The sequence below is a fragment of the Molossus molossus genome, unplaced genomic scaffold (genome assembly GCF_014108415.1).
Source record: "Molossus molossus isolate mMolMol1 unplaced genomic scaffold, mMolMol1.p scaffold_m16_p_13, whole genome shotgun sequence".
NCBI lineage: Eukaryota > Metazoa > Chordata > Mammalia > Chiroptera > Molossidae > Molossus > Molossus molossus.
Genome location: NW_023425348.1, coordinates 53,932,978 through 53,947,019, shown reverse-complemented (window position 1 = coordinate 53,947,019; position 14,042 = coordinate 53,932,978). Strand labels below are relative to the sequence as shown.

The 14,042-nt window shown below is 42.3% G+C and overlaps 1 protein-coding gene across 1 annotated transcript in view; it reads left to right on the top strand.

Annotated features, from left to right (window-relative positions):
* Positions 1–14,042, top strand: part of IRAG1 (inositol 1,4,5-triphosphate receptor associated 1) — a 78,358-nt gene that overhangs the window by 42,762 nt on the left and 21,554 nt on the right. Inside the window, exons 14-17 of the mRNA XM_036258987.1 lie at positions 1,990–2,131; positions 5,434–5,483; positions 6,007–6,114; positions 9,466–9,533. Coding sequence (XP_036114880.1) covers positions 1,990–2,131; positions 5,434–5,483; positions 6,007–6,114; positions 9,466–9,533 — 368 coding nt within the window. The remainder of the gene's footprint in view (positions 1–1,989; positions 2,132–5,433; positions 5,484–6,006; positions 6,115–9,465; positions 9,534–14,042) is intronic.

Sequence of the window (14,042 nt, the reverse complement as noted above, 5' to 3'; positions counted from 1 at the left end):
GTCTGTATTTATAAGTTTTTGTTTGTTTATTTTGTTTGTTCATTTGTTGCTTTCTGTTTTATACTCTACATATGAGTGAAATCATATGGTTCTTGTGTTTTTTTCCCCATCTGACTTATTTCAGTTATTTCACGCTATTCTCAGGATCCATCTATGTTGTAGTAAATGGCAGTATTTCATCCTTTCTTATGGCTGAGTAGTATTCCATTGCACATATGTACCACATCTTCTTTATCCAATCCTCGATTAAAGGACACTTCAGTTATTTCCATGTCTTGGCCACCATGAATAAAGCTGCAATGAACACAGATGTTCATATAACTTTACAAATAAATGTTTTCAAATTTTTCACGCAGATACCCAGAAGTATTGCCTATTCATATGGTACTCTACTCTTAATTTTCTGAGGGACCTCTATACTGTTTTTCACAGTGGCTGCACCAGTTTATATTCCACCAGCAGTGAATGAAGGTTCCTTTTTCTCTACAACCTCTCCAATACTTGTTATTTCTTGTCTTGTTGATAATAGGCATTCTAACAGGTGTGAGATAGTATATTATTGTGGTTTTGATTTGCATTTCCCTAATAGCTAGTGAAGTTGAGCATGTCTTCATACATCTGTTGGCCATTTATATGTCTTCTTGGGAGAAATGTCTGTTCACCTCCACCCCCTCACCCCCGCCTTTCTTTTTTCCTTTTAATCCTCACCCAAGGATATTTTTTCATTGATTTTCAGAGTGGAGGGAGGGAGGGAGGGAGAGAGAGAGAGAAACATCGACATGAAAGAGACACATCAGTTGGCTGCCTCCTGCATGACCCTGACGAGGGCTGGGGACTGAACAGCAACCGAGGTACATGGTGGCCTTGACCAGGAATCAAACCCGTGACTCTTTGGCCCGCAGGCTGATGTTCTAACCACTGAGCCAAATTGGCCATCCCCTTCCCCCTTTATTTTAATTGGATTGTTTGTTTTTTTGTTGTTGAGGTGTATGAATTCTTTATATATTTTGGATATTAGCCCCTTATTGGGGGTGTTGTTTGTAAATATCTTCTCACATTTGGTTGGTTGTCTTTTTCTTTGTTGATGGTCTCTTTTGCTGTGTCTCTTTTTGAGTGTGATACAATCCCATTCATGTATTACTTTTGCTTTACTTCCCTTGCTTTGGGGTCAAATTCATAAAATCCTGTCTAAGACCAAGGTCCATAAGTTCAGTACCTATGTTTTCTTCTATGTATTTTATTGTTTTAGGTCTTATAGTTAGGTCTTTGCTCCCAGCACAATACTTTTTTGTTTTTAACCCTCACCCAAGTATATGTTTTTATTGATTTTAGAGAGAGAGAAAGGGAAAGAGAGAGAAAAAGAAACATCAATGTGAGAAACATCGATCAGTTGCCTCCTGTACATGCCCCAACCAAAGATCAAACCCACAATCTAGATATGTGCTCTAACTGGGAATCGAACCCATAACCTTTTCGTGTATGTGACAGCATTCCAGCTGACTGAGCCACCCAGCCAGGGCCCCAGCATAATTCTTAATAGCACACTCCCTTTCACTTTCAAAGGACTCCTGTTTGGAGGGTAAATTCTTTTCCTAGATACAAGGCCTATGGTTTCTGTCTCTGGACCCTTGCTCTCGGAGTTCCCTGGCCTGAATGCTCTTTGTCCATTCTGTTCATGTCTAGATGCCCAGATGCTGCCCACACCCTACAGCTACTTCACTCCATCTCCATGCGACCTCCCTGACCCGTTCTCTAACACACTTGCACCTGCCATCCACTGAGGCGTGGTGACTGTGCTTTTCTTATTCTGAGTGCCTGCAACCCCTCTCAGCTCATGTGCTGGGCAGCAAACTCCTAGAGGGAAGGGTCATGTCTAATTGGTCACTGTACCCTTGAGATTCTCCCAGCCCTGAGCCTCACTCAGTGCAAATAATTGCCAATGAGCCTTTCCTCCAAATGCCCATGTGTTCATGCTCTCCTCCCCTGCAGGAAAAGCGCATGTCAAAGGCAACAGAGGTGATGATGCAGTATGTGGAGAACCTGAAGAGGACGTATGAGAAGGACCATGCGGAGCTCATGGAATTTAAAAAACTGGCGAATCAGAATTCAAGCCGCAGCTGCAGCCCCTCTGGTAAGGAAACAGGGTCCTGCCCTCATCTTGGGCCTGCAATGTGGGTTCCTGAGGTCTCTAGGCTCGGACTGCACCTATCAGGGCTGCCCCAGGACTTATTTCAGGTTGAGCATGGTTCACTGCCCCTGCCCAGCGCTGCCCATAAGGGCTTCACCGCTGCTGCTCCAGTGAGCCTCGGGGCCTGGAACCAGAAAACATGAACGGCCCTAAGCGACTCCTGACTTCTGACCCAGTTAACCAGAGTAGCTGACCACTGACACAAAGCCCACAGGCTGCAAGAGCTCACTCTACTTTGTGAAAAGACAGACCCCAGACCCTTTGTGCTCTGGGGCCCCCTTTTAGGCAACATATTAAGGAATTTGGACTTTATCCTGGAAAGCATTAGAGATCCAACCAAATATTTTAGCCAGGGAAATGACATGATCATATACGGAGTTTAGAAGGTTCCCTCTGACTATGGTAAGGCAAGTATATTCCCGGGGCAAAGCCAGAGACAGGGGACCCCATGAAGCTGTTACAGCAGCCCAGGTGAAAGATGAAGTCTGGGCAGTAGAGCCAGGTGAGAGCCTGGCTAGGGGAGGTGTCGCTGAGATGAGACTTGTGGGCAATGCAAATGTTTTGAAGAAACATCTTTTTTTTTTTTATCCTCACCCAAGGACATTTTTGCATTTATCTTCAGAAAGAGTGGGAGGGAGAGAGGGAGGAAGAGAGAGAGAGAAACATTGATGTGAGAGAGACACATCAACTGGTTGCCACCCACACAACCCCAATCGGGGCCGGGGACAAACTGCAACTGAGGTACGTGCCCTTAGCAGGAACCAAACCTGGGTCTCTCTGGTCTGCGGGGCAAAGCTCTAACCACTGAGCAAAATCGGTCAGGGCTGAAGAAATATTTTTTATAAAAAATGTTCTATAAAATTGCTATAGGAGCAGAGAGGAGGGGGGAACCTGATTCTGCATGAGGGAATCAAGGAAAGTTTTACAGACAGGTGGGGTCTGGGCAGTATTCTAAAGTAAAACTAGGAGTTCTTCAAGCAAAAGGGAGACATGCATCCAGGTGGAGCTAACAGCATGTACAGGGGTGTGTGGCTGCAGTGTTGGGGTGTGATAATGACAGGCTGAAGGTGAACGAGGCAGGCCAGGGCCACCTGCCAGGCCTTCGTTCCCTAGGCAATGAGGAGTCCCTGGTGAGTTGACACCACCTGACATTGTCAGATTGTATTTTTAGAATATCTGACTTCAGAGACAGTGATGCAGAGACGGTGGGGAGTGTAGACACTGAGGTATGGAGAGATGCAATGGGAGGCCTTGAAGCAGCCTGGAGGAGGAGGACAGTGCCTTGGAACAGAAGTCTCCTTGGGAGCTGCCAGGTGCAGGCTCTGGCTGATGACGGTGGTGTTAGTGGGACAAAACAGACATTTCAGTGACAGGAATCCTCGTGGAGTGCAAACATCCGTGTTACCAAGAGCGGCAGGAGGGAAAGTGCAGAAATTGTAGCAGACGGAGAAACCTTTGTAAACAGGAGGTTTCACGAGTTTCCTGGGGAGTATCACTGACGCGTCCAGCTCCAGACTGTCTGCTCGGGATCTTGGCAGCAAGGATCCTGAGCCACATGCACCCGGGCCTTCAACAAGCCGCTCTCTGTCAGTGTTGGAAGCAGGGGAAGTTGCCATCAAGGAAACCCTAGTACATGGCTCTTGAATTATTGTCCTGCAAGGGGCAGTGACACCTGTGAACCACCTTAGCCCAGATTTATGAAACGAGCAGTTACCTATTTATTCTACAGATGTTTACTGAGCACCTTTGGTGTGCCTGCATGGTACTGGAATAGAGGGAAAGGGCCCAGAGCCCCTGACCAAAAGGAGCTCCCAAACCCATGGGGAGGACAGGGCAGTGTAGCCAGTGCTGTGGCAGGTTAAGCAGACTTCGTGGGGAGCACGCTGCTCAGTCCCACCTTCAGCCTGGGGGGAGGAGAACGTGCCTACAATAAGTACCGAGTCCTGAATGGTGAACAAGGGTTGCAGACCTTCGTTCCCACTCCACTGTCTTTCCAAGCCATACCTGAGCTCGGCTGGTGCAGAGAGGCCAGCACTCACCCGACAGGTGTGTCCATCAGATACTCTATGACCATTCCCTAATATATAGTGTTTATTTTTTAAGCCTTTACGTAACTTCTGGCAATATTTGTCTTTGCCTGAGACTCTACAGATGACAGTGAAATGAAAATACCTCTGATTTCAAGAAAAGTGATACACATGAAAAAAAAAGACCTAGTATTTTTTCTAAATGTAACACATGCTTATTGTCTGCATTTTGGATGTTTTCCTTAGGACAGATTCTAGAAGTGTAAATATAGATCATGGGAAAGACATACTTATAAGGCTCTTAAAGCAAATTATTTTCAAGTAACCCATTGATATTTCCATTTAGTGGGTTACAATAATGCTCAATTCATTGTACCATTGACATTTTTGTCCTTTCTTTTTGAAAAATATCTTTGACTTTTATGGGTCAAAATTGTATCTCATCTCATAGTTTTAATTTGTATTTTTTTTTAACCTTTTCAAATGTTCCCTGGATATTTGTATTCCCACTTTCATAAATTCTCTAATTATGTCTTTTGTTTACTTGCAAGATAAATATTTTACTAATTTGTATGAACTCATCATATATAAAGAATATTTTCTGGTTCTGCTATTTTGGCTGACTAGGAAATCTGTAAACCTTTGACCATAAATACTTTTTGCTGGATGAAATAAAGCAAACATTAGTCTAAAAGAATAGCTGAATCTACAAGAAAGAACCTGAAGTACTCAGATACAAGAAAAGAAAAGAGAACTGAAACCAAGCTGACCCTGCAGCCTCCCTGGGACAACGGCAGCCTCCCAGTCATCTGAGTGCTGGGCTCTGCCCTGGCACAGTCTAAGAGGCCCTGGGCACCTATGGCAGAGTTGGCTCTGTCTCCCATAGAAAGTTACGACTTTCTGAGGTCTGCATCTTTAGACAAACTTGGACAAGAAAAAAAAAAAAAATCACCAAACAGCAGAGAAAGAAATCAAGGAAGTCTGTGTTGCCCTGGGCTCTGGTAGGAAAAAAACACGTTCTCCTTCCTCATAGGAAAAGTGCACACCCCAAAGCACTTGCCATGACAGTAGTGATGACACAATATGTGGAGAATCTAAGAAGAGCGTGGCAGTGGGACTCTGGCCCACAGACACTTGGGCTTAGTTTCTGACTGTTTCCTACTGGAGCCTACTCTGAAAACTTACCCGAGTTCTCCTCTCTGTTCCCTCCTGTTGCAGAAGACGGGGTCCCTCGCACAGCGCGGTCCATGTCCCTCTCTCTGGGAAAGGTATGCATGTTCAAGGAATTCCAGGGCTCCCGAAGGAAGTACAACAGAAGTTTCCACAGTCACCCAGGAGATCATTCATTCTTGGATCCAAGGGTGGCAGAGTCTCTAATCCAGCTCCCCACACCTGCTAGCTCATCCTCCAGCCTTCTATTGTTCATGTTTTTCCTGACTGTACCATCCCTTAAATGAATATGAAATGATGCATACACCTTGGTATTGCTATAGTTTTCATGCACTATCCAGGATGTTACCCAGAGACTGGGGGTCATTTCTGTTTTATTTCTTCAGGATTTAATAAGCAAAAATAGAAACATGTTGAGACATCCCTCACCTCTAAAAGAAAATTTCTGTCAACTTTGGCTACTCTCTCTACACCAACTCCCACCACCATCACTGTCCCTAAGCCAAACCATCCAGTGAATATTATTACAGCATTAGGAATGAATAGGTATATTCAGGGCCTTTCTCAACTGTGGGTGCTGCTTCCTCCAAAACAGTGGGCCTTGTCAATTTTCTTCTACAGAACATGCCCCGTCGAAGGGTCAGTGTTGCTGTGGTTCCCAAGTTTAATGCCCTGAACCTGCCTGGTCAGACTCCAAGCTCCTCACCCATCCCCTCCTTACCAGCCCTGGTGAGTATGATGAGCTTGCCTGCTGGGCCCTATTTAATGTCTCCCTCAGGCTCACTAATATGTGGGTGATGTGGACGTGGGCAAGGTCAGTAAGGTGTGGACATTCCCAGCATAGATTCTGGGCAATGGGCTTAAACAGCCCAATATAGACCAGGCTCCCATGTCTTCCACTGTTCTGGGAAGAAGACATTATCCTTGAGCAAGGTGCTGGCAACTCAGAGAGTGTTCCTTGTAAGGCATATCCTTTTCTTTCTTGTGCTTAAACCACAACCCTCCAAGGTGGGTGTGATTTTGTCCCACTCTGCAATGGTCTTGAACAGCTGAGTTGCATTGTGTAGTGTTAGAGCTGAGCTTGAACCATAGGCTCTTTGATTCCAGAGCTCAAATTATTATTATTATTTTTATTGGAACTGCTTTTTATTCATTTAAACCATGAGGTTTGCAAACCATCAAGGAGCACTTACTTGGATGGTGAAGTTGTTTATGTTTCTTTACATTTTTGTCACTTTCTCTCATGGATTTCTTGGGTTATTACTAGTGAATTTGTAGCAAGGTCCTTATCAGATCAGAATTCTGTAATGCCAAATGGTTTATTTGAATCTCCCTGCCCTTCCTTTCTTTGAAGTTGGCAGGGATAATTCAATTGAGATAGTGCTTGGGTGTGTCTACTTGGAAGCAGGCTGGGCCACTGCATGTGTTAGAGACATGCCCATTTATTTATTATAGATGAACATTTATTGAATGTTAATCTGAAAGTGAATCTGAAAGCAGATGTCTGAACTGCTGAGGGTCTCCACTGACCACTTGAGGTTTACTCGCAAACTCTTATGTACTTCGTTTGAGATTCACATGTTCTATTTTCATACATTTGGTCTTAATAAAAAATACATGTGCTGTCGTGTGGTTATAGCTGTAAGGAAAGAGGTTTACCATGCTAAGTTTAAAAAATTATAAAAAATATTTACACAATATTTCACTTTTTAAAAAAATAGCAGTATTTTGTTCATGAAAAAGTTTTATGATTTTACAGGTGCTATAATAAACTATTCTCTTTTGTTTCAGGAATAAGTTAAGTATCAAATGTTTAGTTCCTGAATTCTAGAACATAGAAATCATGGTGGTATAATCAAGTTTCTATTAATTAGGGTGTCAAATTATTTTTTTAATCCTCATCCGAGGATATTTTTCCATTTATCTTCAGATAGAGTGGGAGGGAGAGAGAGAAACATTGATGTGAGAGAGACTGCCTTCCGCATCACCCCAACCAGAGCCTGGGTCCAAACCGCAACTGAAGTACGTGCCCTTGACCAGAATCGAACCCGTGACCTTTTGGTGCATGGGCCAACGCTCTAACCACTGAGCAAAACCTGCCAGGGCAGAGCTCAAATTCTTAAACCCAATGTTATCCTGCCTCGATTCATTGTAACATTGTTTACAAAATGAAAAACTGTAGACTATTCAAATGTCCAATAAGAGATTAGTTAAATAAATTAGGGACATTCCTATAAGGGGTTTCTATGCAGTTGCTAAAAATAATGATTAGAATATAAATACAGGGTAGAGAGAAAGTAGGTTTACAGTTGTTCATATGGAAAATAATACAATAATTAATAAATGATATAAGAATAAACTCTGTTTCACATACTCACAACTGTAAACCTGCTTTGGCCCCACTCTGTATTTATTCACATGAAAAACATTTCATAATTATTTAGTAAAAAGCAGCCCTGGCCAGTTTTGCTCAGCGGTTAGAGCGTCGGCCTGTGGTCCAGGGAGACCTGGGTTCAGTTCCCGCTGAGGGCACGTACCTCGGTTGCAGTTTGTCCCCGGCCCTGGCTGGTCGTGCAGGTGGCAGCCACTCGATGTGTCCCTTTCACATCGATGTTTCTCTCTCTCTTGTCTCTCTCGCTCTCTTCCTCTCTCTCCTTCCCACTCTATCTGAACAAAAGATGAAAAAATGTCCTCAGGTGAGGATTTAAAAAAAGCAATTAAAAGCAGTATATACAAAAAATAGTATATATAGTATAATTCTGTTTTGTAGGACCACCTTTTCCGTGTTTCTTTCTTAGGAATGAATCCAGAGCCTTTCTTCAGTCTTCCTTCTTATCTTGTTGGTAGATTTGCTCCTTTTCTAAACCAATCTCAGGCTTTCCATTTTTAAAACAAAGTCAGTTCTTATATAACAAAATTTTTTCCAGATCCCCGTGAATCTACTTAAGCCTATCCAAACTTCGACTTTTTTCTCCAGTTGTCCCTCCATGCCCCCTCCCACGGCTGGCAGTGCTCTGTAAGGAACCAGCGATGTGCAGGCAGCGGGTAAAGCAGACCCAAGCACTGCTCTGCCAATAGGTAGCAGTCATCTTAAATTTCTTTCACATCTTCCTGCCTCAAACATTGCAATCAGCTTTGAAATCAGCATAACTCCCAAATCACCCACTGAAACAAAGGAGCCTAAAATAAAAAAAATTTTAAAGACCCTTAGGGAGGACTAGTTAGTATGTTTTAAAGGACCTTTTTTTCATACTATACTAAATGTGTAAATGTGGTTTCCAACTATACATATATATATTCCTTTAGACTAGAGGTTGGCAACTAGGGCTATATGTTCAAATGACTTGGGGTACTTCTTAAACATTCTGTGCCTGGGCCCGCCCAAGATTCTGGCCTGGATCAGTACTTTTTTTTTTTTTTTTATCATCACCTGAGGACATTTTTCCATTTTTTCTTCAGAGTGGGAGGGGGAGAGAGAGAGAGAGAGAGAGAGAGAGAGAGAGAGAGAGAGAGAGAGAAACATGAAAGGGACACATCGAGTGGCTGCCTCCTGCATGACCCCAACCAGGGAATCACAACTGAGGTACATGTCCTTGGTCGGAATTGAACCCGTGACTCATTGGTCCACAATCCAACGCTCTAACCGCTGAGCCAAACCGGCCAGGGCTGGATCAGTACTTTCAAAAGTCTCCTCAAGGTGATTCGAATGTGCAGCCAGAGTTGAGAACCATTGCTTATGTCAAACCCATTGCAACAGAACAATGTGATAGTCCTGGGATATTTATTATAAGAAATGTGTGATGGCTTGAGATTTTAGTAAGGATGGGCATCTCCTGAGAACTGTGCTTGGAGCTGCATCTCCAGGGCAGTGGTGGGCTTGGGATCTTGGGGTCTGTGTTTGGTAGGAGGCCCACTGGTATTTAATCCAAGTCAGGAAACAGTAATCCAAATGAGGAGTGAGGAAAGGGAAAGAGGGGGAGCAGCGACAGCCCCTCCACCCCCAGCATCATCAAACACCCAGCAGCTCTAGTTTCTTCCTTCCTAGCTAATCCTCAATTCTGTCTCCTGTTTTCCATTCAGTCAGAACCAACTAATGGGAAAGGCAATTTTCCTGTCGTCACCTCAGCACTGCCAGCACTTTTGGAAAAGTAAGTGTCAATTTTCCTCTGAACTTTGGGTATCTGAGGAAAATTTCCCCAACTCACCTTTCCTCCCATCCTCACTCCAAAAATGCAATAGAAAGCAAATTTAGTTCTGAAAGAAATAAGTGGGACTCTGAAACCCACAAAGATTTCAGACCCAGGGTGCAGAATTCCTAGACCAGGAAGATGTTGTGGCTTAGGTCAAGGGCACCTAAGACCTAAAAAGAGCCCATTGAAGATGGGAACCTTCTCTGTTGGTTGGGACTCTTTGGGCTACAGATACAAGAAAGCCCCAACTCAAAGGGGCTTAACTAAGTCCAGAGAAGGGTCTGCTCCAGGTGTGGGCCCCAGCTCTGTCTCTCTACACTTCCTTGCCTCTGCCCATTTTGTGCGTTGACTTCATCAGCAGGCTTGTGGCAAATGGCTGCTGGTTCAGGTCCTACCCAGACACGACAATATCTAGAGGAAAAAGGACCACCTTTTCCCATGTTTCTTTCTTAGGAATGAATCCAGAAGCCTTTCTTCAGTCTTCCTTCTTATCTTGTTGGTAGATTTGCTCCTTTTCTAAACCAATCTCAAGCTTTGGGAGTGGGATTGTCATTCTGGTCTTAAACTATCCCCTGGAGATGGAAAGAGAGGACCAGCTTCCCATGAAGCAAGGTGGCTTCATAAAGAAGAGTCAATTCTTCTTCAATAAAATCACGTTGCTATGATGAAGTAGAAAGATGATGAGTATTGGATGGGCAACCAGCGGAGTCTGCCATCCCTAACTTGTTGAGACATCTATGCAATTTGTAGGTCTTTTCATCCTCAAAGCAAGGCAGGCCATTTCTACAGACTGAGAGGAGTTTATACTTGCTTTTCTAATTCTTCCATTTGCTTGCTGGAAAACATCTGGACCACAGCTGCCACCTCTCAGAACTTTCCCCTTGTGTCTTTCCTCACTTGGTAGAACATTCACCTTTATTCTTCCTTCTTCCTTGCCTTGAGACAACTTTAGTCCTTTATTTTTCATTGCTGTTAGAACAGTTTTGCTTGACCTGGTAAAGAATGTCCATGTTGGGCCCTGGCTGGTTTGGCTCAGCCGTTAGAGCGTCGGCCTGCAGTCCAGGGAGACCCGGGTTTGATTCCCGCTAAGGGCACGTACCTCGATTGTGGTTTGTCCCTGGCCCTGGTTGGGTCATGCGGGTGGCAGCCACTTGATGTGTCCCTTTCATGTCAATGTTTCTCTCTCTCTCTCTTCCTCTCTCTCCCTCCCACTCTATCTGAACAAGAAAAAAAAGAAAAAAAAAGAATGTCCATGATGGGCCCCTTTTCAGTACAGACAAGCTCCCAAGCTCGCCACCCCCAGATTTAGCCTGTTTTCTTCCCCTCTCAGTATATCAACCACAAACCTATCCCTCAGTGACTGACCCCACATTAGTCTTTTTTTTTAAATTAATTAATTAATTTTTGTTACAGATGTTTCTCCCTGTTCCCCCACTGATTCTGCCCCCTCCCTCCCCGCCCTATCCCCAGCTTTGTTGTCCATGTCCATTGTTCATGCATACATGCATATAAGTTCTGTGGTTTATCTCTCCTCCATTACCCGCTCTTCTGGGGATTGTCAGTCTGTACCCCATTTCCATGTCTCTGGAACTACCCCATTCCTCAGACTGTTATGTTCATTATATTCCACAGATAAATGAGATCATATGATACTTGTCTTTCTCTGTTTGGCTTGTTTTGCTTAGGGTAATACTTTCCAGGTCCCTCCATGTCATCTCAAAGGATAAGAGATCTTTCTGTCTTACAGCTGCATAGTGCTCCATTGTGTATATGTAACACGGTGTTTTTATCCATTCGTCTACTGACAGACATTTGGGCTGTTTCCAGATCTTGGCTATTGTAAATAGTGCTGCTACGAACATGGGGGTACATATATTCTTTCTGATTAGTGTTTCAGGCTTCTTAGGGTATATTCCTAGAAGTGGTATCACTGGGTCAAATGGAAGTTCAATTTTTAATTTTTTGAGGTAACACCATATTGTTTTCCATAGTGGCTGCACCAGTCTGCATTCCCACCAGCAGTGTACTACAGTCCCCTTTTCTCCACACCCTCGCCAACACTTGTTGTTTGATGATTTGTTGATGGCAGCCATTCTGACAGTTGTGAGGTGATACCTCATTGTTGTTTTAATTTGCATCTCTCTGATGATTAGTGATGATGAGCATTTCTTCATATATCTCTTAGCCATTTGTATGTCCTGTTTGGAGAGGTGCCTATTTAGTTCCTCTGCCCATTTTTTTTAATTGGGTTCTTTGTCTTTCTTTTGTTGAGTTGTATGAGCACTCTCTATATATTGGAAATTAACCCCTTATCTGATATATCATTGGCAATGATGCTCTCCCATACAGTGGGTTGCCTTTCCATTTTGATGATTGTATCTTTTGCTGTGCAGAAGCTTTTGAGTTTGATGTAGTCCCATGTGTTCATTTTTTCCTTTGTTTCTGTTGCCTTAGGTGTTGTATCGGTGAAAATTCTGCTGTGTATGATGTCTTAAATTTTGTTGCCTACATTTTCTTCTAGGATTTTTATGGATTCATGAGTCACATTTAAGTCTTTTATCCATTTTGAGTTTATTTTTGTGTATGCTGTAAGTTGATAGTCTAGTTTCATTTTTTCACATGTAGCTGTCCAATTTTTACAACACCATTTATTAAAGAGGCAGTCTTTACTCCACTGTATGCTCTTGCCACCTTTGTCAAATATTAATTGAGCATATTGCCTTAGGTCTATTTCTGGGTTCTCTGTTCTGTTCCACTGGTCTATAGGCCTGTTCTTGTGCCAGTACCAGGCTATTTGATTACAGTGGCTTTGTAGTATAACCTGATTTCTGGTATTATGATCCCTCCAACTTTGTTCTTCTTTTTCAAGATTGCTGTGGCTATTCGAGGTCTTTTTTGGTTCCATATGAACTTTTGAAATATTTGTTCTAGTTCTGTAAAGTATGTTGTTGGTATTTTGATGGGGATTGCATTGAATCTATAGATTGCTTTGTGTAGTATGGACATTTTAATGATATTAATTCTTCCAATCCATGAACAAGTTATATGCTTCCACTTTTTTTATCTTCCTCTATTTCTTTTTTCAATGAACTGTAGTTTTCTGCAAATAGGTCCTTTATTTCTTTGGTTAAGTTTATTCCTAGGTATCTTTAATTTTTTTGCTGCAGTGGTAAATGGGATTGTTTTTTTAGTTTCTCTTTCTGTGAGTTCATCATTGGTGTATAGGAATGCCATTGATTTCTTGATGTTAATTTTGTATCCTGCTACTTTGCCAAATTTATTTATTAAGTCTACTAAATTTTTGATGGAGTTTTGGGGGTTTTCTATGTATAGTATCATATCATCTCTGAATAATGACAGTTTTACTTCCTCCTTTCCAATTTGGATTCCAATTTTTTCTTCCTGTCTGATTGCTGTGGCTAAGACTTTCAGTATATGTTAAATAAGAGTGGCAAAAGTGGGCATCCTTGTCTTATTCCTGTTGTTAAGAGAAATGCTTTTAATTTTTGCCCTTTGAGTATGATGTTGGCTGTAGGTCTTTCATATATGGCTTTTATTATGTCGAGATATGATCCCTCTATTCCCAGATTGCTGAGCGTTTTTATCAGAAATGGGTGCTGGATTTTGTCTAATGCTTTTCCAGCGTCTATTGACATGATCATATAATTTTTATTCTTCATTTTGTTTATGTGTTGTATCACATTTATTGAATTGCGAGTATTGTACCATCCTTGCATCCCTGGGATGAATCCCACTTGGTCATGATGAATAATTTTTTTGATGTATTGCTGGATTTGATTTGCTAGTATTTTGTTCAGGATTTTGGCATCTATGTTCATCAGGGATATTGGTCTGTAATTTTCTTTCTTTGTAGTGTCTTTTTCTGGTTTGGAATTAGAATAATGCTGACCTCATAAAACGAGTTTGGAAGGCTTCCTTCTTCTTGAATTTTTTGAAATAGTTTGAGGAGAATGGGTATTAGTTTTTCTTTGAATGTTTGGTAAAATTCCCCTGTGAAGCCATCCGGGCCCGGGCTTTTGTTTGCTGGGAGAATCTTGATTACATCTTCAATTTCTTTTGTTGTTATTGGTTTGTTCAAGTTTTCTATCTCTTCCTGGTTCAGTTTTGGGAGACTACGTGTTTCTAGAAATTGGTTCATTTCGCTTAGATTGTCGAATTTGCTGCCGTATAATTGTTCATAATATTTGTTAACAACCTTTTGTATTTCTGTGGTGTCAGTTGTTACTTCTCCTCTTTCATTTCTGATTTTGTGTATTTGGGTTCTCTCTCTTTGTTTCTTGGTGAGTCTAGCTAATGGTCCATCAATCTTGTTTATCTCTTCAAAGAATAGATCTCTTTGTTTCATTGATCTTTGGATTGTTTTTTTTTTGGTCTCCATGTCATTTATTTCTGCTCTAATTTTTACTATTTTCTTCCTTCTACTTGCTCTGGGGTTTTCTTTTTGTT